The sequence below is a fragment of the Gobius niger genome, assembly GCF_951799975.1.
Source record: "Gobius niger genome assembly, chromosome: 7".
Taxonomy (NCBI): Eukaryota; Metazoa; Chordata; class Actinopteri; order Gobiiformes; family Gobiidae; genus Gobius; species Gobius niger.
The window spans coordinates 27,521,390-27,544,835 of NC_136858.1; the positions used below are offsets into that span (position 1 = coordinate 27,521,390).

The window sequence follows — 23,446 nt, forward strand, 5'->3', positions numbered from 1 at the left end:
AAACATACATCGTAATATGTGGTTGGGTGAATTCCTCTATTGTCTAATCTAAATCTAATTAATATTTTAACAATTGGTGATGTTTATCCATGATTTGTTTTTCTTGCAAGTACAAAACCTGCAAAAAACAGACTTAAGAAAACTCAGTTTTAACACCAGAGAATGATACATTTCCTGTGTCTAATGCAGCAAAGTCCATCTGTTCCTTCAGCTTTAAATAACACATTGATACACAGTAATTCAAATAAAATAATTTATTATTTGTGCTTAACAGCCATTTCACAAGCAGTTAATTCAAACACACTATGGACAATTTATGCCAGAGAAGAAAATGTAGAATACTGATGCACTTTCGTTTTATCCTTAAAATGTTTTATTCATATTTGATAAAAATGTTAGTTGCAGACATAATTTTATGGCAACACCTTAAATCTGGCACCTTCTTGAAGACAAGATTTTAAGCCGTGATCTGAACTCAGTAGATTAAGTACGAGTAGAACATATGACAATTTAAAACCTTTCCATACGATGAAAAAAATCCTGCACGATTGAGAGCTCATACAAACCTCTGTCTTCTTTTAAGCCTCAAGGTTTATGTTAAGGTTTAACAATGTAAACATGTAATCCTGATATGAACTTTATCTATTCAACCTTTATGTACATGTACTGCAACACGGGGCACAGAAACTAATTTAAAAGAAGAAATAAGGAATGTAATGTCAATGTAAAGAAAAAATCAACAAATGACGCTTGACTTTATACAAGAGTTTGAGTCTGAAAACTACATCCAGTCAAATAAGCAGCATGATTAAACATTCATAAATGTCACTATTTACAATAAGAACTTAAAAAGTTAATCCGAAATAAGTAAAACAGAATAAATAAAACCGCAAATGACATATATGACAATCTTGTTACAGTAAAAACAAAACCTCTTCCAGCATGTTCGAGCAGTCTTTAGAAGAAGCTAGTTTTGAGTTTTATGGTTGGCGCAGCTTGTACAGTGGGTTGGGCGAGCCGGGCTGCAGCCTTCGCTTTACTACTGGCTTGGTTGGCGCGTATGGCAGATTCAAGGCGGGTTTTGAGCTCGGGGGCGGCACCGATGACGATCTTGAAGGCAGCCGGGTAAAGGGGTCCGATGCGCATCAGGTTTTGAAGCGCAAACTCATGAAGACCTTTCGAGACCGGCGGGGCAGACGAGATGGCCTGTTCATCCAGGAGGTAGGAGATAAGGGTGGGTACAAGTAGAGCCAATAACTGGACCCCTGGAAATGATAAAAAAGAAGCTTAGTCAAAATACCGTGGAACACACTTCAGCAGATATTAGCTAATGATATGATAATATTACTTGAGGACACTATGTTTTAAAAAAAAATCCAAGTGAAGTCTGATTTGCGACCACACATCTATTTCCTTCAGATAAGAGGCTCACTGGGAATAAGGCCAAGGAACGCTTCATCTCAGACGACCAATGTCCAAATAATCTTCTTAGACAAAGATTACTCATATGCATGTATTTTTAGTGGACAATGTTAAGGATTATCTGCCTCGACGGCGACACATAATCTCCTCACAGCCAGCTATGACAATTAATAGACTAAAACAAAAGGAAGGAAGGCCGGATGACCTAAATCATTTCAAGAAAAACACATGTAAAACAGAGACTAATCCTGTGGGCAAAATATACAGATGTGATGTTACCGATCATTTATTTATTTATGTAATGGTTCTAAAAATTCTATTACACATTGTAGGAAATATTTGACAGATATTGTAGGTATAAACATAGAAATCTAAAATTCTGATCAATTAAAATATCTAATAAAAACATTGTTATTGGATATAAAATGTGTTTTTTCTGACACCTTTAAGAATACATTACAAGACAAGAGAAAGTAGTAGGTCGCTATATATGACTCACTGTTTTGTTCTTCGCCCATGCTGACCAGAGTCTCCAGGACCCTGATGCCCTCCTGTGTGGCCTGTAGCTCCACATTGGTCTGGGGTCGGTTGGTTTCCACAGCCTTCAGCTTCTCCACCAGAATGGGAGCCAGTGCGTGAATGTAAGGAGTGGACAGGGCCCGGCTGCAGTGCTGAAACACTGACAGGAGCAGCTGATAACATCGGGCTTCCATCTGTTCGAGAAATAAAGAGATTGTACATTACATTTGTGCAAAATCCTTGGTTTTACAGGAGTCGGTGAGTCAAATTGAATGCTTTTAATGAAAATTATGGTCCAATTTCAATATCTGTAGCGCAAAGACTGTGACCAAAGTAGTGCTTTCTCAATGTAGAGACATGGAATCATTCATTTAATACAATTAATCATGGACTTAACCTTCTTTTGTTTCTTTATTTTGCACAATTTCGCCCAATTAATATTAAAATAAAGGAAAGCAAAGACGAATATGGAATAGAAGGCAATGCTAGCTTTAATTCATTTACATTATACAACGCCTTCACGGAACAGGCCACCATTTTTACATAATGGGATGTTTTTACCTGAGCTTAGACGAGATGATACGTACCTGTGCGCTCAGTCATGCAAAAAGACCAAAGGTGTTGCTAGAATTTGGCCTCTCCCAGTATATTCCTATAGCTCCAAGCTGGGTGAAGATAGAAGCGACCAAGCTCTTCCACGGGCACGCACAAAGACCTGACAGGTACGCATCAACTTGTCTAAGCTCAGGTAAGAACATATCTCAGTATGGAAGAACTGTGTGCCCTCAGTCACGCAAAAAGACCAAAGGTGTTGTTAGCATTTGGCCTCTCCCAGTATATTCCTATAGCTCCAAATGGGGTGAAGTGAGAAACCACCAAGCTCTTCCACGCACAAAGCCCAGAAAGGTACCTATCAACTCGTCTAAGCTCAGGTAAGAACATATCTCAGTGTGTAAAAACGGTGGCCTGTTCCTTTAAAATGCCAGATCCGCACGTGCTTACCCAGGGATCACCGGAGTTCAGGGCATTCCTGTATCTTTCCATACAGCCCCTCTGCAGCACCGTCACACCGACAAGTTCACTGCCCGCAGACAGCAAAAACAGTGTGATCGCTGTCAGCATGCTCACGTCATCCATGTCGGGCCGGGAATCATCTAAACAAATAAGAACAAACATTTGCAAGAGGCAAGAGCTTCAAGCAGCCTCAAGAGAAGTGGTTTGGATCAATATAATGGACACTGCAACAAAATACAGTATAAATGCATGAGAGTAATATTGGTTTTCTTACTTAATCCACATTCTGTCTATGAAGTCCTTTGATTACAGGAATACAGTGTCTCCTACCCCCCCCACCTGACATTGTGATCTTACAATTGTTTCTAATCTGTAAACGCCGTATTAACCTGACTGTGAGTATTCGAGCACGGAGGCCAGGCTGCTCCTCACGAGGCTGGTCCACTGCGTCTTGATGCTCTCCTCACGGGCCAGCGGAGACGTTATAATGGCTTTGATGGCCTGCAGAGCGGCCGAGACGGGGGCAGGCACCGAATTGTCAGCAGTTTTAAGAGCGGTCTCTCTCAAGACGCCGGTTATGAGGAAGAGCGCAGTGGGAAGGATGGTCATGCTTCCTGCACAACAACAACAGCGGGCAGAAACATTAGCGATTCAAGGTCACAAATTGGAGGCAAAGTCAGGCAAAATGAAAGGCTAGCACATTCATTTAGGACGGGATTACTTAAACATTGTTACTGGTTTAGAGACTAGTATTGTGTTTAGACGCACACAGGGTTTCTGCAGGTGGCAGCAAGTCAAATATAATGCTTTTTAATCCAATTTGAACGCCTAAATACTCTATTTGTACATGCTTTCTAGCTGTGACGCACTGTACCAGTTACTTGGCTAATATAATTTGCTCTGAAAACAACAAAATTATCTGTCTTGCATAGGGATTTTAACATGTATAAAACCAGCTAACCCAGAAGTTTAGGGCTCTACAGCAGGGGTAGGCAACGTCAGGGCCGGGGGCCAAATCCGGCCCTCCAGCACAGAACCTCTGGCCCCCAAGATGATTTTGAGAAATATTATTGTGCAAATAAGAGACCAAATACCTGTTACAGTACTAAAAATGCTACAAATAGTGTCAGTATTTAAAAAATGTCAGAACATCCCGCTTGGTCATATATAATGTTAAACAGTGATTCTCTACTGGTGGGGCGGGACCTAAAAGTGGGTCACGGAACCAATTTTCAGTGGGTCGCAAGTCTATAGGGAACTTTTATTCAATATTTTCCATATTATTGGGTTGTTTTGATCATAATTCCAGTCTTAATGGGATATCTACTGCTTGTTCAACAAAAACTTGTGTGGAAAATACAATATTTTATACAATACATGACAAATTACAGTTTTATTTGGGTCCTCGGCTTGACATCCTCGGGTAATGCTGGGTCCCAAAGCCCTGCCTCTTTGGAACCACTGGTAAAACATTGGCATTTGCAGAAAATAATTATTTACTTTAGGCTACAATGTTGAAGTTCGGCTCTTGGGTGTTTTGGGAATGATGAAAATCGGGCCTCCATGACGCAAACTTGCCTTCCCCTGCTCTACAGACATGTTTTGAAATTGATGTGATGTTCATATTAGTTTAGCAGTTCATATGTAAGTCTTCTCTCCAGTGTTTATGCTTCTAAACATGCTCAAAACATGCACCAAAAACTGAATTTCGATTTTACAAACTTTCGATTTGAAACTACAAGAAAAACATTATATCCGTCTCAGTTTTAATAAAACCCATGATACTTTTTTCCTCCATATATTTTGATTTCATCACCATGCCCAAATATAAAATGTTTTTATCTGGGCCTAGATTCCCCATTTAGCTCTGTGTGCTGTAATTCGCCCGGGGCCTCACCAGCTGGCGTGCAGAGGGAGGGCAGCTCGGCCAGGATAGACACAGTGTTGGCCACCAGCCGCGCGCTCTCCTCGGGCAGCCTCTGGGGCCTGAGCGCTGCGTGGCTGGGGGACTCCTTCACTTTGGTGTTGAGCTGCGGTAAATGGCGAACCAGGATGAACACCAGCAGCTCCATGGAGGCGAACACCAGGGATTTACCCGGAACCAGCTCCCCGGTGTCCCCTCCCTCTCCCAGGCCCGGCATGGACTCCTTTTCCACCTCCTCATCCTTATCTGCGAATAATAAGGACACAGTAGAAGCATTATTTTTCTGACAGGACTGTAGTAAAAAGCTCTCAACCCATCATCTGTACTTGGCAGTTTCTGTCTTTGATAGGAATCTCCTGTACAACTGAGAGCTTAGACAAAGAACTAAAGTGGACCTAGATGAGCACAGTAAGTAAGTAAGTAAGTAAGTAAGTAAGTAAGTAAGTAAGTAAGTAAGTAAAAAATCAACAAGCTAATGAACAATAAGTAAAAGTGAGTGTAAACCGGTGTGTGACCGACTTTTGGAGGTGCGTTGTTGCTGTAGCTGCTCCTGGGCTGCTTTGATGGTCTCCTGGACGACAGCCGTGACCTGAAGTTGAACTGCAGGAGGGTCCCGGGTCAGTAACAGTCTGTGCAGCACGTTCAGGAGCTCCACTGCCAACAGCTGTAGAAAATTGGAAAATGTATAGGAGGGGTGTGTAATTTTGACTGTGGTTAATATTGTTCTGGTTAACGTTGAGACTATAATTTTAGAATTATGATTTTCAAGAATTGATACTGTAAAATCTGCGGCAGATGAAATACACCACTGAGAATTCATCATACGAGAGAGTTTCCAAATATAAAACAAAAAATCCATAATCCAAGAGCATTAACCTCTAAGTGAGCTCTTGGGCCAATAAAGTGAATACAAACTAACTATAAACTAAAGTCAAGCAAAAAGGTCATGGCCAGGGTGTTGTTTAAACATTATATGAGTCATATTTTACAGCTGACCCCTGGCAAACTGTTACCAAACACCGGTAAAAGAACCTCCAAAGTCCACTTTTGTGCAATCATACTCTTAAACACATCCGAAAACTGCTGATCTGCCACCAACAGCGAGCCAACATCATTGTGATCATATCTTACCTGGTCGTCTGCAATGTGCGTCTTAGCGCATGGCGACTCGAACAGAGTGCACAGGCCCTGCAGGCAGGACATCACATTCTCGATGGGCTCCTCCGGACGAGGAAAGCACAGAAACTCAATGCTGACACCTGAGAGGAAACGCAAAAGTTAACTTAGGGTGTGTCTCCTCCATTGTTGTTGGTCAATGTAAAGTGGACAAGCTGCTTTTAGGTAAACAAACACTCATTGCTTTTCCGAATGTACACAATAACCATTTGCTCCAGGCGACGAAACTCTCAACACTCTAAATACTAGCAAACGTAAACTCTACCCAGAATGAGATGCATTCGATCTCGGACAGATTCCTCAAAGGTCTTGGTCTGAGGGACTCCTGTGGCCTTAGACGGGTCAGAGGGAGACTCTGGTTTGCCTTCTCCGAACCCGGTGCTGTTCAGCCACAGGGCCACAGCGTGGAGCACAGGGGCCCAGGAGCGGCGGTAGTGGAGCCGCGCTGTGTCTATGGTCTCTGGAGTGTAAAACGCACCACCTGAAGAGCAAAACAACACACAGGAGAAAAATACTCTATGAGGATAAAAACATAATAGTTACAGTTACTGGTCATCTTGTGTGTCTAATATGAAGCACAAGGCACAGCTTATTTGCAAACCTTTGTTTTAAACTAGCATTGTGTCCAGACCACCAATGTTTTTTATGAACCACATGGAGAACTTAATTATTGTCAAACTGAACCTGAACAGAGCTCGATAGACTTGCTCAGCTTTCCTACTTTCTGACTGTCAGAGGTAACAGGAAATTACTAAAACCACGGTCTATGCTGCAATACATTGACATTTTATAGTAATATTACAAAGCATGTGCCTAAAATGCTGATGAATGACTAGCAAATGTGATTAGTTTACAGGTCTAACAATGCATTATAAAAGGTCTGCTGGCCAATAAAAGACATCGCGTAAATGCTTGAAACTTTTTATGTGATTGGAAGAGGTTCAGGTCAAGAGGGAATAAGGTTTAACTATGTAACTTAAAACGTTTAGAGATAAATATTGATTAGTTTCTGCCCACTAGAAGTCCATGTAAAGCTATTAGCTGTACCCCAGTGTGGCGTTACCATGGAGATCAGCTGTGTAATGTCAGTTCTAATAAACCGATTGACATCCTTCTTATTTAATGAACATATCTGAACAAGAATCTCACACCGATTCTTCCTGCTTCTAGGGGTTTCCACTGGCAACCAAACAAATCACAAATCCTACCCCATAACTCCATGTGCTTTCAGAGTGGCCCTTTACCGTCAGGGGGGAGCTGACTAGAGAACTCGGCGGGCAGGGTGAGCAGAGCGTAGTCTCGCAGCATGGCTAACCACAGGCGGCTCAGAGACGGCAGCTCCGGTTGGACCAAAGTGATGAGACTGTCCGGCGGCAAAACATCAGCTCCGAGGTCATCGTCATCCTCATCTTCATCTCCGCTCCTCACAGGCCTGGCAGGCTGAGACTCCGCCTCTTTCTTGATCTTCATTGCCATCACATAAACCTAAGTGTTGAAATAGGGATGTAAATATGTTGCTGATGTGTTGGCTCCTCGTGGATCTAAAATGTAGCTAATGCTTTGTTGCAGATGGAACGACAATAATGGACAATTTCACTCAAAACGTTAGCAAGCGCAATGATCATGCTTGCTCGGGAGGCTAGCAGGTCAACCTCCTAAACCTCACCTGAACCGAGCACATTTTTTCCAGTTAGCATTACCCAAATCTAAAAGCTTCTTGAAAAAAAGTGCCAAAACGAGATAGGGATGATGACATGACACATAAACAATAAAAAAAAAGGACAAAAATGTGAGTCCTAAAATCAATAAACAGAGGATTCATCTTCATTTCCTCCATCAGTGCTGAGAAATGCAGAGCAACTTGACACAATAATGCAATGACAACACATCAATGACACCAATGACAGTTAGCTTTGTAGGTCTTAGCTTTCAAATGAGGCGTTGCACTGGCCTATAGGCTGTAAACCTTTCGATTTGGGAAAAGCTGAACTGGAGAAAATGCACTTGATTAAGACGGGGGTTAAGAGGGTTAATGTTTCTGCACCATATGAAGCATCACTAATCAAACTAATCAAAAATTTGGGTTTTACTTTTACAAATTCACATCGGAAAATATGGACTGGTGAACCGATTTGTTGATTTATGTACATCCCTCTGAAATAACATTATAAATACCATAAGCTACCATAAAAACAAAGGAACGGAACAGACAGCCAGATTTGGATCACAGCTCCCACAATATCAGTGGTTTATTCCATACTGCATTGTTTGTTGTTGTCAAAGCCTCTACAAACGTAACGCCAAGCAGTTATGTGTCTATTATATTCACAGTCTGTCGGCAGTCACCATGGTAACGCCCTTCAAGTGAACACAATGAAATGTATCTAAATTACTGTGTTTTAAGTCTTCATCATTGATATTACTACAAACTATTCATGTCACTTTTAGACAATACATACTTTTTACAATTCAATGAGCCTCCTGGAATATCTTGGTAAATATGGTACTCGGCCAGGGACTATACCCCCAGTAGACAAACAAACTCTTACCTCAGCCCACGCCTTGAGAACAGCCAGTTTCTCCATGGTGGTAGCGCTCTCACTGTACAGCTGACTGGACGAGCCCTTCCCAGCCTGCACCTTGTCCAGGGAGGAGACCAGCAGGTTGTGGACTCTCCGCAGGTCATTGAGGTCGCTGACCACGCCGCTGCCGATCCACGTGCTGCAAACCTGACGGCACAAAACGGGAGGGGGACATTATGCACAACAGCGCTTTCCGTTCTGACACTGATGGTATATGTTACAGCTCACACGCTTCTTCATTATACAGCACTGACATGTCATGCAGCGAACAGACAAGCTTCATATTCGTCCCCGTCCATTTGCATCAATGTCAAAAGCTGTTCCTCTAATCTTGACGGGGCGATTTACAAGTAACTACGGTTTCTGTGCGTGTTCCAATCTTGTCTAATAAGGCTCATATTATCAAGTAGTACAGTATGTGCAATGTCAATGATACTTTGATTTAGAGGCAGACGATCTCACCTGACAGGCCTTAGCCGTTATATCAGACGGAGTATCGGGTGAAAATGCTGGTCTGAGAGCTGCTCCGACCTAAAAGCATCAAACAGAGGATTCATCTTCATTTCCTCCATCAGCGCTGAGAAATGCAGTGCAACTTGACACAATAAACAGTTCTGATAAAGCTATCACAATAATATAGTCATCTCAATACTCAAGAAGTTACTGCATATTGCATTTTTCCCCTCACATCATGCTTATATATATAATTAAACTTAATAAATATTTAATGGACTCACATTGGCCTGGTATTGTTCTAGGATCACATGCCCAGGAAACTCGGGTTCAGGAACAGAGGCGAACTTCTTGATGATGTCCTCTAGGGCCTGCAGCCCCGCCATCCGCAGCTGGTTACTGTGGTCTGTGGCCGCCATAAAGGCCATGCGGATGAGGTCAGACAAGTGAAGCACCAGCAGATCTCCTGGAAAAACAGGAAAAATAGTTTTATAACGTTACATTAGACCAGTGTCTGCCAAACTGTGACGCAGATTAATATGGTGGTGCACAGGCTTGTTATAGTCCAGTTCTATTACTGATTGAGTACAAATTCTTTCTTGGGACCGAGCTTAGCCCTAGATTTGTTTAGCCCTTTAATATTTCATTCAGCTTCTGGCTACTAGCTTAGACCAGATTTCAGCCACTTCAGAAAAGTTGGTATGATAGCAAATATGGTAAAAATCTCAATATTTGCTCAGCGGGTACTCACTGTGGAGCGTTTACCAAAACAAATCTGAAAACAAACAAAATTCTTGTAATTCCAATCCAAGAGACCTGACGAGACGAAAATGTACAATTTGTACAGAGAAAAAGCTTAGTGGTGCATCAAAGGAAACAGGATACGGCCTTGAGGCTGAGGTCTAATTGAGTTTTAGTTGAAGTGCACCTTTCAAGAGATTAGCCGGACACTGCGGCTCACGGACCATACTCTCCTCTCAGAGACCTACACTTGTATTAGCTTTGTCTACTCTCGGCCAGAGGAAAATTACTGTGTTCCTCCTTGTCTAGTGTGACGTGTCGGCAAAATGAGATGTCACCAAAATACAGATGCTATTTTTTACAACAGGGTGTTACTTCATAAATTTTACAAAAAAAAACCCACAGACAAATGTTTTACATAAACATTCATGTTATTTGAAGAGTAAATATTGTTTCTAGATTTATTTATGTGTGACTACATGAAAAAAACCTATTCAAAAGTACCATCATAGCAGTGTTAATTTTGACAACATATTTTATTTTAGTTTTAGTCTTAGTCTTTTGACTAAAATGTAGTTTTAGTCGAGATTTAGTCAAAAAAAACTTTCAATTTTAGTCTAGTTTTAGTCGACTAAAATTGCATGTCAATTTAATCGACTAAATTTAAGACTAATTTAGTCAACTTTGCATTTATAATATTCATTATAATCATATTTAATCCAGGTCCTCAACTTCATGGAGCTGCTTTCACAGGAACAAAGCTCTGACCTGTTCATTTGGCAGTGAATTTACATGATCTGAGGCTCTTTCAGACTGTCAATAGAAGTTTAGATGATTTTAGTCTCTCCTTTTCATTTTTATTTAGTCTTATTTTAGTCGACTAAAATATCTGGACATTTTAGTCATAGTTTTAGTCTCATGAGAAACGTTTAATTTAGTTCTAGTCCAATTTTAGTCGTCAAAAATATCACTTTGACTAAAATTAAGACTAAATATTTTAGTCGACGAAATTAACACTGCATCAAAGGATACAATAAGTAACATTATTTTACATTTCTCTCTGAGATTGTCACAGTAAATACTTCTGCTTTATGTTGTGTAGTCCTCTTTATTTACTTGGTATTTTGTGCAAGATGCCTTTCTCAGTCCAAGAGGCTGGACAAAGAATATACTAGCTTGTAACCAATGATGCCTGATAAATATAATGCCATTCTCAAGACAATGCACAAGATGTTGACTGTCATAAGAAATAAAATGACTAAATGTGGTTCTCACGGTCACATTAAGACTAGACTTCAGTTTTAGTGGACTCATGATCTCTGTCCTGCTGATTGACATGGTGTAATTACATCTGTGCACTTGCGTAGGTAGTTAATGGTACCTTTGGGGGTCTTGGCCTGTTTGGAACGGGCAGCTGCCAGGTCGAAGTGCGTCTTGTCCGCGTTCTCACAGAGCAGGATGATCCGACACAAACAGTCGGCAGCGAAGACTCGAGTGACCCAGCGCGGCGCCACTGACGGCTTTGACTTGTCATCGTCGCCGAGGCTCGTGAACATCGTGTCGTCGTCAATTTCGTCCTTCTTCTCAGAGTCCTCCTCGTCCCTCTCGACCTCAAAAGCAACCGCGCCACCAACATCTGAAAACAGAGAACAAATATAAACACCGACATATTTTCTCTGTGTAGAATAACGGGGGGCTGTCTTGTACATTACCTTTACCTCGAGTTGCTGCGAGGACATCCTTACAAAGTTTCAGCCAATGAGAGAGCTTCTCCACGGCCAGCGACGACAGCATGTGGCCCAGCGTGTCGTGGATGTCCGAGCACAGTTTCCTGTCCGTCTCTCTGTCGAGCATCCCGAACAGAACTCCCTCCAGGCCCGTCTCTGTGATGTTCAGGTCTATTTGGAGACAAAGCAGGGGTAATTTTACCAACACAATAACACCGAGAATTCTGGAGACAGTCTTTTGGTGGTTTGCCCATTGCACTCACTGATGGCGGAGTTGTCTTTGTTGTCTCCTGCCTTCTTGGCCAGGCTCATGGCGTATTCACAGACCTCAGCGGCCTCTCTCTGGGCGAGTTGTCTGAGGCAGGCCACAGCGGCGCGACGGAGGAGCAGGTGAGAGCTGCACAGGTGTACCTACAAAGACAAACCCCCATGATTTACAATACAATACTATACCAAACATACTTCTTTGTTTTATATGATCCTTCAAGTTTTATAGAAGATAGCAGGTATGGCCAAGAGAGTAATGTTCATAATCCGTGCTTATTTGTAGACAAGTGGTATACTTCATCACTTACACAGAGACAGGGGACCAGGCTGGACAGGTTGACGTGGCGAGGTGCAAACATGTGCAGCTGCTGCAGGCAGGAGATGGCAGCGGCCTGAACCAGAGAGTCCGAGTGATCCTGCATTATGGCACATCCCACAAGACACGACGAGCGAATGGTGGAGATAGTAGCACCATTTCCTAAAGGACACATCGAATAGAAATTAGATTTGAGCAACAACAGGAGTCTGTTGATGATACTGCCACCTGCTGGAAATACATCATTGTCAGAAGTGAGCAAATATTTATGTAAAATGTATACTGTACAAAAAGGGCGAAAGAGAACAGCGCCCAAACATCTCAATACGCTATATATAGTCCAAGTTCAGTCCATTTCCTACTAGTAAAGTACTTCTTAAATCCATTTTAGCCCCTGGTTGAGTCCTGGATTAATCTGCATTTAGATTTAGTCCTATTTCAGTCTTGGCTAATATCCGATCATCATCATTGTAATAATCTATTGTTACACCACAGCTGTCGCACATCTCACATCCAAACGTGCCTCGCTATAAATAGTTAGTTACCTGCTAGCTCTGGTCCTACAGTGGTGATGAGGGCCCCCAGGCAACGGCCCAAACACTGATGAACCTCTGTGTGGGACGGAGGCACAGTCAGGAGCAACGTGAGCACGAGGGACAGAGTGGGCTCAACGTAGCCTCTGTACATGGGACCACTGGAGTCTACAATGAGGGCCAGGGAGTGCAGCGCCCAGGTCTGAGAAAAGATAGGAAAGTCGATGAGATAAGCAATTTTGTGTCTCAAAATAATCCACGTTTTTTTGTCTTTATTTTAGGCTTTCTGTGCACTGTAAATCCTGATGTGCAGGTCAAATCAAATCAAGATCTATATAGAAACCTAAATTCACCTCACCTGGACCTCGTGAGAAGAGCCGTCCTGTGCCAGAGCTAAGAGGATGCTGACACTGGTCTTTAAGTGCTGCCCTGAACCAATCCCTCCAACATATCGATGTAGACAGCCGAGAGCCAGAGAGTGTCCCGTCCTGGATACGACATCACGGGCTGATTTGAGCCTGTACACAAATGAGGGTATGTCAGGATATACATTAAGTAAACACACAGTACAGTAAAATATCTATATATGGAAAATAGTTTAATGTTTCTCATGATCAACAAATCGTCACACTGTAGAATTACCTAATAACAAAACCCCAACAAACTAGTGTATAGTATGGGTTCCCATTGTCTAAAAACAACCAGAACAATAAAGTGACATCACAAATTGTCCTTTTTGCTTCATGTATTGATATTTCATTGTATTCTGCATTGCCTTCATTGTATCTGAAATCTCTGGACCGAAAACACAGACTTCACTATTCATTTTGGTCAAGTTAAAACCTCATCTAAACGTACACAGTGTGATGGATGTAAAACAACATGACTGTCTCACTTTGGTGGTCTTTGTGATCAAATACTTACTTGTCAAAACTGGTCTGAGCCATTCTAGCGATGAAAGTTGCCTCTCCCACCACCTGAGCCATCCTGCCCAGGGCCTCCCCGGCCGCACAGCGGAGAATGGGGTTAGGATTGTCCAGGGCTCCCATCACCAGAGCCAAAGCCGATTTACGGACCTCCTCCGGGCCCAGCGTGCTCTTATTTTCAGCCAAGCCCTTAAATTAGTCCAAACAAATAAAGCATTAAGCGCTAAGTGCCGAGTAAGCGATAATATTAATGATGTGGGCGCTGTTTTACGCACCTTAAGAGCACTGAGGACAGCAGTAAAGATGTTGAGCTGAACCGCCTGTTGTCGGACTCCTTTAGCTTGCTTAATGCACTCGGCAAAGTGATCCAGCATTTGCAACCTTCAGCGCAAAAAAGACCATCATTTATGAATTCATGTACGCCACTTTTCTTGCTTAGGCTTGAAAGAGCTCATAACTGCTGGTGCCAGTAATATCTGTAGGCTATTGAAATGACAAACCACACACCTGTGTTTGAAGGACACATGAGGGAAGACCACGCCGAAGAGAGCGACTGAAGCGTCAATGACAGAGACGCCCAGAGGCAGAGGCCCCGGGATGGCCTCTCCGACCGGGACACGCAGGTAGATGGAGGAGGGATCATGCTCCAGGGCTCCGCTGCCAGACGCACTGTTGGGCTGCAGCTAGAATTACACATTATAGAAGGATCATACTTGAAACACCTAAAACTGTCATACAAAATCACTAGAAGCAAAAATATCAGAGCTTGTCCAATAAGAAAAGGGCCAAGGCAAAAGTGATTGTACCTGGTCCTCTATCGACTTGTGGTCGGTCTCTTGCAGCCAGGAGCCCATGAGCACGCTGTCGTCATAGTGACAGAGCGAGCGCAGCAGAGAAGTGGTGGTGTTCGCTGAATTGTCAGTCAGCGTGAACTCCGCCACCAGCTCGCGGAGGAGAGCATTGAAGCTGCCTACACAAATGAATGGCACTGGTTACAACAAAATCCAACACAGGTACATTTGGTTATTGTATGACACCCTGCAATATCCCCATAACTCAATAGAACTACTTAGTGCTCCATAAATGTGTAATTACTAGGGATATGATATGATGGATAATATAAAACAGTGGGTTCATAATGTATCCAGAAATTACAGACCCATTAAACTACCATCAGTCATAGTGAAAGAAATATGCATAAATCTTCTTCTTTCTTTTCTTTCTTTAAATAGCTGAGTGTAGACATTTCAATAATGGAAAAAAACAAGAACCTTTTCAGTATTAGTGTTGAAATTACATATGAAAAAAAGAATGAACAGAATGCCGTGAGTGCTTCCTGAACCTACCTAGTTTGCGGTTATGCAATTACATAGTATTACAAAACCTTGACTGCACACACCCATTAATGTGTTGCAAATCTGCGCTTTAAAGCACATCAGAGCCGCCTTAGTAAATCAAATTCCTCTATTGTGAAACAAAATTAAAATCTTCTCAGAACTCTTACCTTCGTATGTTTTCGGAGGCAGCAGGGCCAGGATGTCGTACAGTCGGAGTCTCACCATGGCAGCACTGGCTTTGAGATGTGCTCCATGGACCTTGATGATTGAAGGAACACTGACAATGCAAAAAAAAAAAGTAATATTAGACAAAATAAGAGAAATTAGAAGTAATTGAGGAGTATATTTTGATAAATCATGCTCACTGGGCCATCATGGTCATTGCACATTCAATGGGAGTCATTAGCCTTCGAATCACATCCTCGGTCAGCAGCTCAGGGCAGTGAGCCACAAAACTGCGCATGGCTAGAAAAAAAAAAGTTAGATGGTAAAAACAGCAAAACATAAGCTACAAGTCCTGTTGTTTCTTGGAGGAATACGTAGGTCTATTTTACTGCCTATTATTTTGACAAAAAGTGAAATAAGTTTTATTTCCAAATCACCCAAATGCCTTATTTTTCTCCCATTGTTCAGATGTACTGAGTTGGCATAGACTGCACAGGAAAGAGCCTTGTCTAATCAAGGATGCTTGAAATGGGAATAAAGCTACACTGGTTAATAACAGTGTGGCAGGATTAAAAATGTGCTCCAATCTAACTAAAGTCCCACAAACTAACTTGCCATGTAAAAGGAGTTAAAGCAGGACTAAGTAACTGATGCCCCTAGAGGCCATAAGCGCCACTGCAGGTGACAATTGTCCTTGAGAGTAAATACTACACTGACAGAAAAGACAAAGGGAGAGAAGGATAGTGTAAATTGTGCCACAGCCCAATTACACAAGTGGCGCTAGCTTTGCCCGTTAGCCTGTTAGCTTCTGCAAGGGTGGTTTTCTGGACAGAGACACCGGGGGGAGACGAAAGACCCCCTAATCATCCCATTAACACTTGTATTACCCCCAGAGGGACTACGAAAAGGATTTATTGAAGTAAACAAGTTACTTAGTTATTTTAAATGTTGTAAACCCATGAATAGCTTGATTAGCGTCTCTCTTACCACACAATGCTCCAGCGCGGCCCTCCAGAGTGACCTGCCAGGTGAAAGAGTCTCCTCTGGCCTTTTCCGCCTCCAGTTCTTTCTGAGAGCGAGGGAACACGTTTCTCCACAGAAGAAGCATCTTGGGAAGGTGGTAGCGCACAAGGGCCGGACCTAAGCGCGAATGCAGAGGTTATATCTTTGAGCTTTGGGTCGACGAAAGGACACTGGGGGAGAATTTGTCAAATCTCACCGAGGGTCATGAGGGCTCCCAGCAGCAGCCATCCCGCCTGAGTGCGCTGCAGCGACAGGCGGCTGTTCTGAGCAGCCGTCCGCAGCAGATCCTCGGCTATGCTCACCACCAACTAGGAACAATAAACCACAGAGGCCATGATTGAAATATACTGGAAAGGTCCATATTACAGGTGTTATAGGCTTATCATGCAAAACAGTTCCCAACACATGAAGAATATGGTATTTTCTTAACTCCACACCTTGCCCTTAGAGTGGGGGATGCCAAGAGGACACTGATGCACCCCTCCAAGCAGAGCGGCCATGGCGAAGCTGTATCCGCTCACAGCCTCGGGGGAGCTCTTCAGGTTGTTGATTCTCTCGGCGCAGCGGTCCAGCAGAGGAGTGAGCTGATAGGGCAGAGCCACAGCCACACAGCGCAGGCACCACGCTGCGGCCAGGCGTGCGGCCATGCTGGGGTGGAGCAGCACCGAGGTCACAGTCTCCAGTAGGCCTGCAGAAAGAAACCGATTGTACTCCATCACTATAATGGGGGAAATTTAACGAGACAGATGCTAAATAGTGAGTGCAAGTGGGCATGTTGCAACGGATTTACCATTTGAAGTTGCATATATTACATTACAAGGGCCCAAATCAGATGTGTAAATGAAAGAAAGCTGCTTGAAAAGAAAATGCACAAATGACTACGCTGCTGATCCACTTTTATGAACACTTGGTAAATGTTGTGTTTGTGTTTTGAGGAGTCAAGAAGTCTGCTCTATACATTTAGTTTAATTATAATCTAGAATAACATTGGCTGCACAACATTAGGAAACATATATTGTGATTTGAGTGCGCAGTCAAGGAGGAAGTACATTTCCAATTGGCAATTATATGTGAACATTCTCGAGACACAAGAAATATCCCTTCAAAAAAAGAAAAGAAAACATGTGTTTAAAAATGTTAAAACTATGTATTTTCATCCCCCTACATGTTCCAGCCATGTCCTAAGGTGTAGAATGAGCCCAGACATATTCACCACAACTGCCTCTAAAATCCTGCACTGTCACTCAAAAAGTTGTTACTTCGGGTCTGAATTGCCATCATGCACGAGCTTAAAGAGCAGTGTTTGGAATAACGCCGTTTAAAAGAACGGCGTTAGGTAACGGCGTTATTTTTTCAGTAACGGAGTAATCTAATTCATTACTCTCCTCGTCGTTACAACGCCGTTATCGTTACTGGGTAAACAAAGTGGCACGTTACAATTGGGCTGAATGAAGCGCCGCGGTGTCAGCATGGGGAGAGCAGTGGAGAGGGTGGGCGGAGTCTGACGGAGCAGAACACGCACATCTGACTGTCCGTGCAGAGTACTGCATCGCGCTCTCTGCTCCATAAACTACTTGTGTCCCCGACCCGCGGCTTGTCATCCCCACAGCGCGGTGCAGCCGCAGGGGAGAATCAAGTTGGTGATCATTGATCAGTAGTGTTGGAACTTATTTTTAACCCAAAGACGCAGTGGACGCGGTGGAGACACGTCTTTCTCCCTCTCTCTCTCAGCGCCTTTCTTCTTCCTCTCTCCCCGCTCTCCGCTCCATAGAACAGTGCAAGGCCACTAACCTTCTGGGGCATGTAAACTTATATTTGCTGTCGATTGTTTCACGGAGAGACATCATGCTTGTGCGTAAAGTCTGCCCTGATCGTTGGCACATGTTACTCTTGTTCCTCCCCATTCTCTTTGAATACGGCCATATTCCTACATTAATAAAACAGCGGCGCAAATACAATACCACTCAGTCACAGGGGCCTCCCCCACTCACCCCCCATTCAGTTCATTCAGTTACTATGAACATCTTTGAACATCTTTGAACACCTGTCTGTTCTAACCATTTCAATTGACTTGTGAAAACAGCAACAACAAAAAAACAAAATTCTTTGACATATAGCAACACAAATAGTTACTTTCCCTGGTAACGAGTTACTTTTATTATAGAGTAATTCAGTTACTAACTCAGTTACTTTTTGGAACAAGTAGTGAGTAACTATAACTAATTACTTTTTAAAAGTAACGTTCCCAACACTGTTAAAGAGGGGGTATTATGCTTTTTTCAGTCACATAGCACCAGTCTATATCACACTACAATGGTGACGAAACCTTCTGTTGGTCTGTAAATGCAGTAAATTAGAATAACTGCCTTGTATAAAATTGCTCTCTCAAAATGGCTGTAGCGAATGTCTTGAAATAGGCCTCTGTCTCTTTAAGAACCTCTGACCCTTTCCGACACGCCCCCTCCACACGCTGTCTGTGGCATCAGTGGGGAGGGGGCTCTGCTGAGGAGCAGTGGTTGGTTACTCGGCTGGTGACGAAAGCTCGGAGGCGTCTCCAGGAGGTGGGGGCGTTCCAAGTAGGAATCAGGCAAACCTATCCCTAAAATGGCTGCCATCAGAGTTTTTACAGATTACTCAAAAATACGTGAATGTGCCAAGGCAACACTTCAGGCATGTTTTTAATGGGGGAATGACAGAATAACATGATGTAAAGCTTGAAAAAGTCGATTTTGCATAATACCCCCACCTTTGATATAGAAGGTGCAGTTACATGTATGACCTGAGGTGGCAGTAATGAGCATGAAATGGCGAACTTGCATCTAGCCACTTTAAGTTCCATTAACACGACTGACTACTAATAAAAAGCTCAGGGTTCTGATTGACAAAGCGTGTTTAAAGCTGTGTTTTCCTTCTGTCTGATCTCTAAAGTTGCCTCACCGATGGAGGGTTCCTGTATTAGAGGAGAAGACGTGGCGCTCAGACTCTGCACCAAACTGCCCAGCTCTTTCAGGGCACACACCATCACGTGCTGACTGGCCGAGACGTCAGCGGCCCCGGCTTTATTTTCTCCAGTCAAATCATTCACGACTGCCTCTGCAAAACACAAGAGGTGGCATTCAAAGAAAGGCTACGCTTACAAACAAATAAAATGTTGGTATTTTTAATATGAATTTAAAATGATTTCTTTTTTAATAAATGAGGACAGCATTAATAGACAATGTGGCTTTTTGATTTTTTTTTAAGAAGGAATATATTTACTTTAACATAAAAACATCACAAGGAATATAAGCCACATTAGTCTCTTCCTGCTGTGGGTTTCAACACTAAATTCACAAGTTTGATCTTCAGCTCCAGAGCTCTGAGAAATATAGGCGAACATTTGTAATTCCAAATTCAGGATACACAATAGAAGAGTTTAAGACTGCAAACAAATATTTCCAGAGCTCTGAAGGAGAAGTTGTTTAAGACAAAGAGAAACTTGAAAAGTAGATTTTTTTTTCTGTAGCAGTCATATTGTCAACTATATGAGTGCCTTTGTTTCAACACTCTTTACAAACCCCTGCTGAAACTGGTAATAACAATATAACTACATTTTCATGGTTACAAAGCAAACCAGAGTAAGATTCACCATTTTGCATTTGAGTGATCAAAGTAATGTGACATGATGCAAATACATAAGCAGGTTTACAATTACAAATATCGATATTTCTTCCAAGCACATGCACTTTGAGTTACTTTTGTTGCTGGTTATGCTTCCTGGAGTTTGTCATGATAAACAAAATATGTGATGATGACAATGGATTAAGGGGTTATGGGCCTGGTTGCCTTTGTGTCTGTATAAAGAACAATGAGACTGCTAATTAAAATAAAAAGCAGAGCAAAGAGAGAAGCTGAAATTGGGAAAAATCCGCCTCAATGAACGGCACACTGGAGCAGAAACCCAAAGCCAAATAAAGCGCACACCATGCAATTTTTTAAAGAAGTGGCTTGATTATCAAATGTAACGTCAAAAATAGATGACTACTTACTCTGTAATGCTCTGAACCGTGATATTTCCCCCCCATCCTCCTTACCCACAGCCCTCATCTGCTTGCTGATGGCTTGGCATATTTCTTTGCCTGCGGCGATTTGCGCCTTTTCTCCGAGCAAGCCCCCGAGAGTGGCCCGCAGCATGAAGGACACGCAGCGGCGCGAGTACACAGCCTCGACGTGGGTTTGTGTGGCGCGGGGGTGGGAGACCAGGTCCAAAACGTGGGACAGGAAGGTGGCAAAGTTTCGCTCCAGCCACTGACCGCCAAGTGTAGTGACAAAGACAACATAGGCCTGTGGAGGGAAAGGACAGATGTGTTAAACTGTACAGCTTATGTGACATTATGTTTAGTATAAGAATCCACCCCACCTGTGTAACGCCGACTCGTACTTCTCGGCTAACGGAGGCGCCTTTCAACATCTCCCCCCCACTTTTCAGAAAGCCGGATCCGCCTCGCAAAAAGCCAGTGGACATTAGCTCAAGCACTTCATCCAGAGTGGCTCGCTTCACGTTTTGGCGCATAACTAGAAGGTAAAAAGATCAACTTCAACCATTAATAAGAGTGATCATGGCAGCAGCACATGGAAGCGGTTAGTGTGAACAAAGTGTACCTGCTGCTTGTTTGGGCATCAGCGCAGTGGCCATAACTGTTCCCAGGAGTTTGGCCACGGCTACACGGACACCATAGTTGGATCCTTCCAGGGCTTTAAAACACAGAGTGGCCAAGCTCTCAAGTTCTGTGGTCCACATGAACACCGCCTCATTCTGTAGCTCCAACAAGCACTATACATAAAACAGGGGAAACATACAACATTTTATTAAAAGCTAAGTGCACTGATGTCAAATCGATTGATATTTTGAATGCTTAAAAATTGTCAGTAAAAACTTTTTTTTACACAGGTGAGACATTGCAGGTGAGTAGGGATTTTTATTTTTTATTTAAAAGAAATCAATTTGATCTTTTGCTGTAGATTACTGACATAAATATGGCAAAAAAATATTGCAAGTTTCCTGTAATTTTCTGTTTTTATAGAGGTGTTTTATGCCTTTTTTTGCAGAAAAAATCTGAATATTGGACAGAGCCAGGCATTATGGTTTTATTTTGTTTACATATTAGTTACAAAGACTTTTCAGAGGGGATTTTGGATATCTTGTTCAGTTTAAAATAAGCTTTATTTTAGTTGAAAAATCTGTAATATTTTGCCCTTTTTTTGATTTGATTTACAACTCAATAAATCAGGTTAGGAATCATCCATCTGAAAAAAATCTGCCAAGGCTGGAAGGTTTGAAGTCTGTAGGAACTACTGACATGGAGATATTGTTGCCACATTGTGAGAAAAATGCATTTTGAGAAAACAGCCCTTGAAATTACAATTTACTGTATAAATCTTTGGAGATACATGGAATCAGTGCAATATTTAAACATGTTATTGTGATGATTAGGTGTATTTTTGTTTCCAGCTTCTATGTTCAGAGACCAAATTGGCCCAAATGGTGTTGCAAATGGTTTTCAATAAAAATTGTAAGTGAAGACATCAGGAACCAACCTTTGCTACGGCGCAGCGCACAGCCATAGACCTGTCTGTCAAAAGGGAGCGTGCATTTTTGTAGATATCTCTGTGACATGAGGCCGCCGCCCCACCGAGTCCACTCAACACCTTCTGCAAACTGATGAGGATCTCGCCTCTGCCCTGGGACTAGTGCAAAATAATAAATAAAAGAGAGAAGTAAATAAAAAATGCAAATACTAAATATACATGTAGTCATTATCAGACAAATCCTACCTCTGCACTTTTTAGAGCCTTTAAAAGATTGTTGATTGTATCAGGGAAGGAGCTCCCAAGCATTCGCCCCATTTTTTCATAAAAAGCACCAACACATGCCACAGCAGCACTACAAGAAATGCATACAATTCAACAAACAGGATAGGATTCAAGTAAACAAATATAAACATCGTAAGAAGTGAAACAATAACAAAACATTTTTATATTACGTTGATTCAAGTTAATTTTTCTGTGTATTTTGGGTAAGTCTGAGCCATTAACTCTGGTTTAGGCTCCATCAGTGGCAATCTCAAAGCATAACACACTGGTAATGTACACTTAATCCCCTTTAAAACATAAAACCTCACTCTGCAGATTAACAGTGAGCTTATCCACTGGTGCAGTTGATCATGCTCAACATAATAATGTGAGAAACTAGCAAAAGCTGTTTATAACCTATGTGCAATCAGTGGAAAAAAGCAAAGCCAGAAATAAAAGTGCCCTTACAGTTTTGTTGGCAGGTACGCGGGTGTGTCATCCTTGCTTTTGATGATTTCGTTGCATTTGTCAAGAGTCTGGAAAACCGTGAACGTGTCCCCAATACTGTAAAGGGTTGCTAAGTTCTTGGCCAGTAGTTTTCTGGTTGGTGGACCAGGAGCACTGCTAATCAGCCCAGTCAGCTGCTCCACTAGTTTCTTCTGCTTTTCCTTCACATCGATCTGTCAACACATTAACATTGCTCATGATTGCTTGTCAAACGTACATGTGTGTATCTTCTTAATAAAATCCAAATCTGACCTTATTTGCTGCAACAAGGACTTTGTCCAGGAAGCGGAGCCACTCAAAAATAAACACAGGCCTCTTCGCCTCAGTGATCTGGGCCAAAGCATCTTCGTTCAGCAGCAGACTGTGAGCCAGCTCCATAACGGCGGCCGAGATCACAGCCTTTTCCTGACGTTTCTAAACACCACACGTCATATAACAGGTTAATTAAAAACATGTAGTCTCTTGGTAATCTTTCAATGACGTGAACTTTCAATGACACAACCACAATGCTAATAAGACATTCAAACAGAGAGATCAGTCGTGTTTACAAAAATGACTTCATTTAAGTAACCATGAATGTTATCAGCATGCTGTCTAAAATGTCAGCCCAAAATGCTTGTCATTTCTGTGTTGACAGTTGTCAGTTTCCAGCTGCTACTGATGGCGAGCAGGTTAGCACGGAGCTAAGCTAGTTCCTGTTAAAACCTTCCAAACACCCTCACAAATGAATGTCTCCATTGTGTTCAAGGTATTTACGTATGGGTTGTATCCATACCTATCTGTTTATAATGTTAAATAAGTAGATCCTTCATACGATAAGACAGGTTGCTTTACCTTACCAGCGCTTCGGTGCTAGGATGAATGACGACGAAGGATGTAGGTGTCACATGAAATGTCTCCGGAGGGAAACATGGAATGATATAAAAACAAACCCAAACCTGGAAATGCTGTGTTTATACAAATATATGTAGATTTTACAATG

The 23,446-nt window shown here is 42.3% G+C and overlaps 1 protein-coding gene across 3 annotated transcripts; it reads right to left on the reverse strand.

Moving 5' to 3' along the window:
• Window positions 1-286: 286 nt before the first annotated feature.
• Window positions 287-23,347, reverse strand: heatr5b (HEAT repeat containing 5B). 3 transcript variants are annotated; one of them, XM_079559685.1, is made up of 36 exons: window positions 23,299-23,347; window positions 22,717-22,878; window positions 22,426-22,637; window positions 21,940-22,048; window positions 21,703-21,852; window positions 20,767-20,938; window positions 20,525-20,679; window positions 20,154-20,448; window positions 19,063-19,218; window positions 16,563-16,813; window positions 16,322-16,433; window positions 16,090-16,242; window positions 15,303-15,402; window positions 15,105-15,214; window positions 14,407-14,570; window positions 14,108-14,283; window positions 13,876-13,981; window positions 13,599-13,789; window positions 13,033-13,192; window positions 12,687-12,876; window positions 12,134-12,303; window positions 11,822-11,969; window positions 11,550-11,729; window positions 11,213-11,467; window positions 9,375-9,556; window positions 9,100-9,168; window positions 8,605-8,784; window positions 7,300-7,540; window positions 6,321-6,536; window positions 6,011-6,138; window positions 5,399-5,543; window positions 4,853-5,125; window positions 3,345-3,569; window positions 2,944-3,095; window positions 1,922-2,135; window positions 287-1,265 (listed from the first exon to the last, which is right to left on the reverse strand). In XM_079559685.1, the coding sequence occupies exons 2-36, from the start codon at window positions 22,840-22,842 to the stop codon at window positions 958-960; spliced, it is 6,174 nt and encodes a 2,057-aa protein (XP_079415811.1). In that variant the 5' UTR covers window positions 22,843-22,878; window positions 23,299-23,347; the 3' UTR covers window positions 287-957. The 3 variants fall into 3 exon arrangements, with proteins under 3 accessions (XP_079415811.1, XP_079415812.1, XP_079415810.1); XM_079559686.1 differs by having other exon boundaries at window positions 288-1,265; window positions 20,199-20,448; window positions 23,304-23,341; XM_079559684.1 differs by having other exon boundaries at window positions 288-1,265; window positions 23,304-23,341.
• Between the last annotated feature and the right edge of the window lie 99 nt (window positions 23,348-23,446).

What these genes read in the sequence shown, in the direction of transcription:
- heatr5b (XM_079559685.1), bottom strand. Translation starts at nt 22,842, where the DNA reads ATGGAGCTGGCTCACAGTCTGCTGCTGAACGAAGATGCTTTGGCCCAG. An exon ending in CATGTGTCCTTCAAACACAG is followed by an intron (nt 13,982 to 14,107) that starts GTGTGTGGTTTG and finishes TTTGCGCTGAAG; the next exon opens with GTTGCAAATGCTGGATCACT. An exon ending in GCAACAACGCACCTCCAAAA is followed by an intron (nt 5,126 to 5,398) that starts GTCGGTCACACA and finishes TATTATTCGCAG; the next exon opens with ATAAGGATGAGGAGGTGGAA.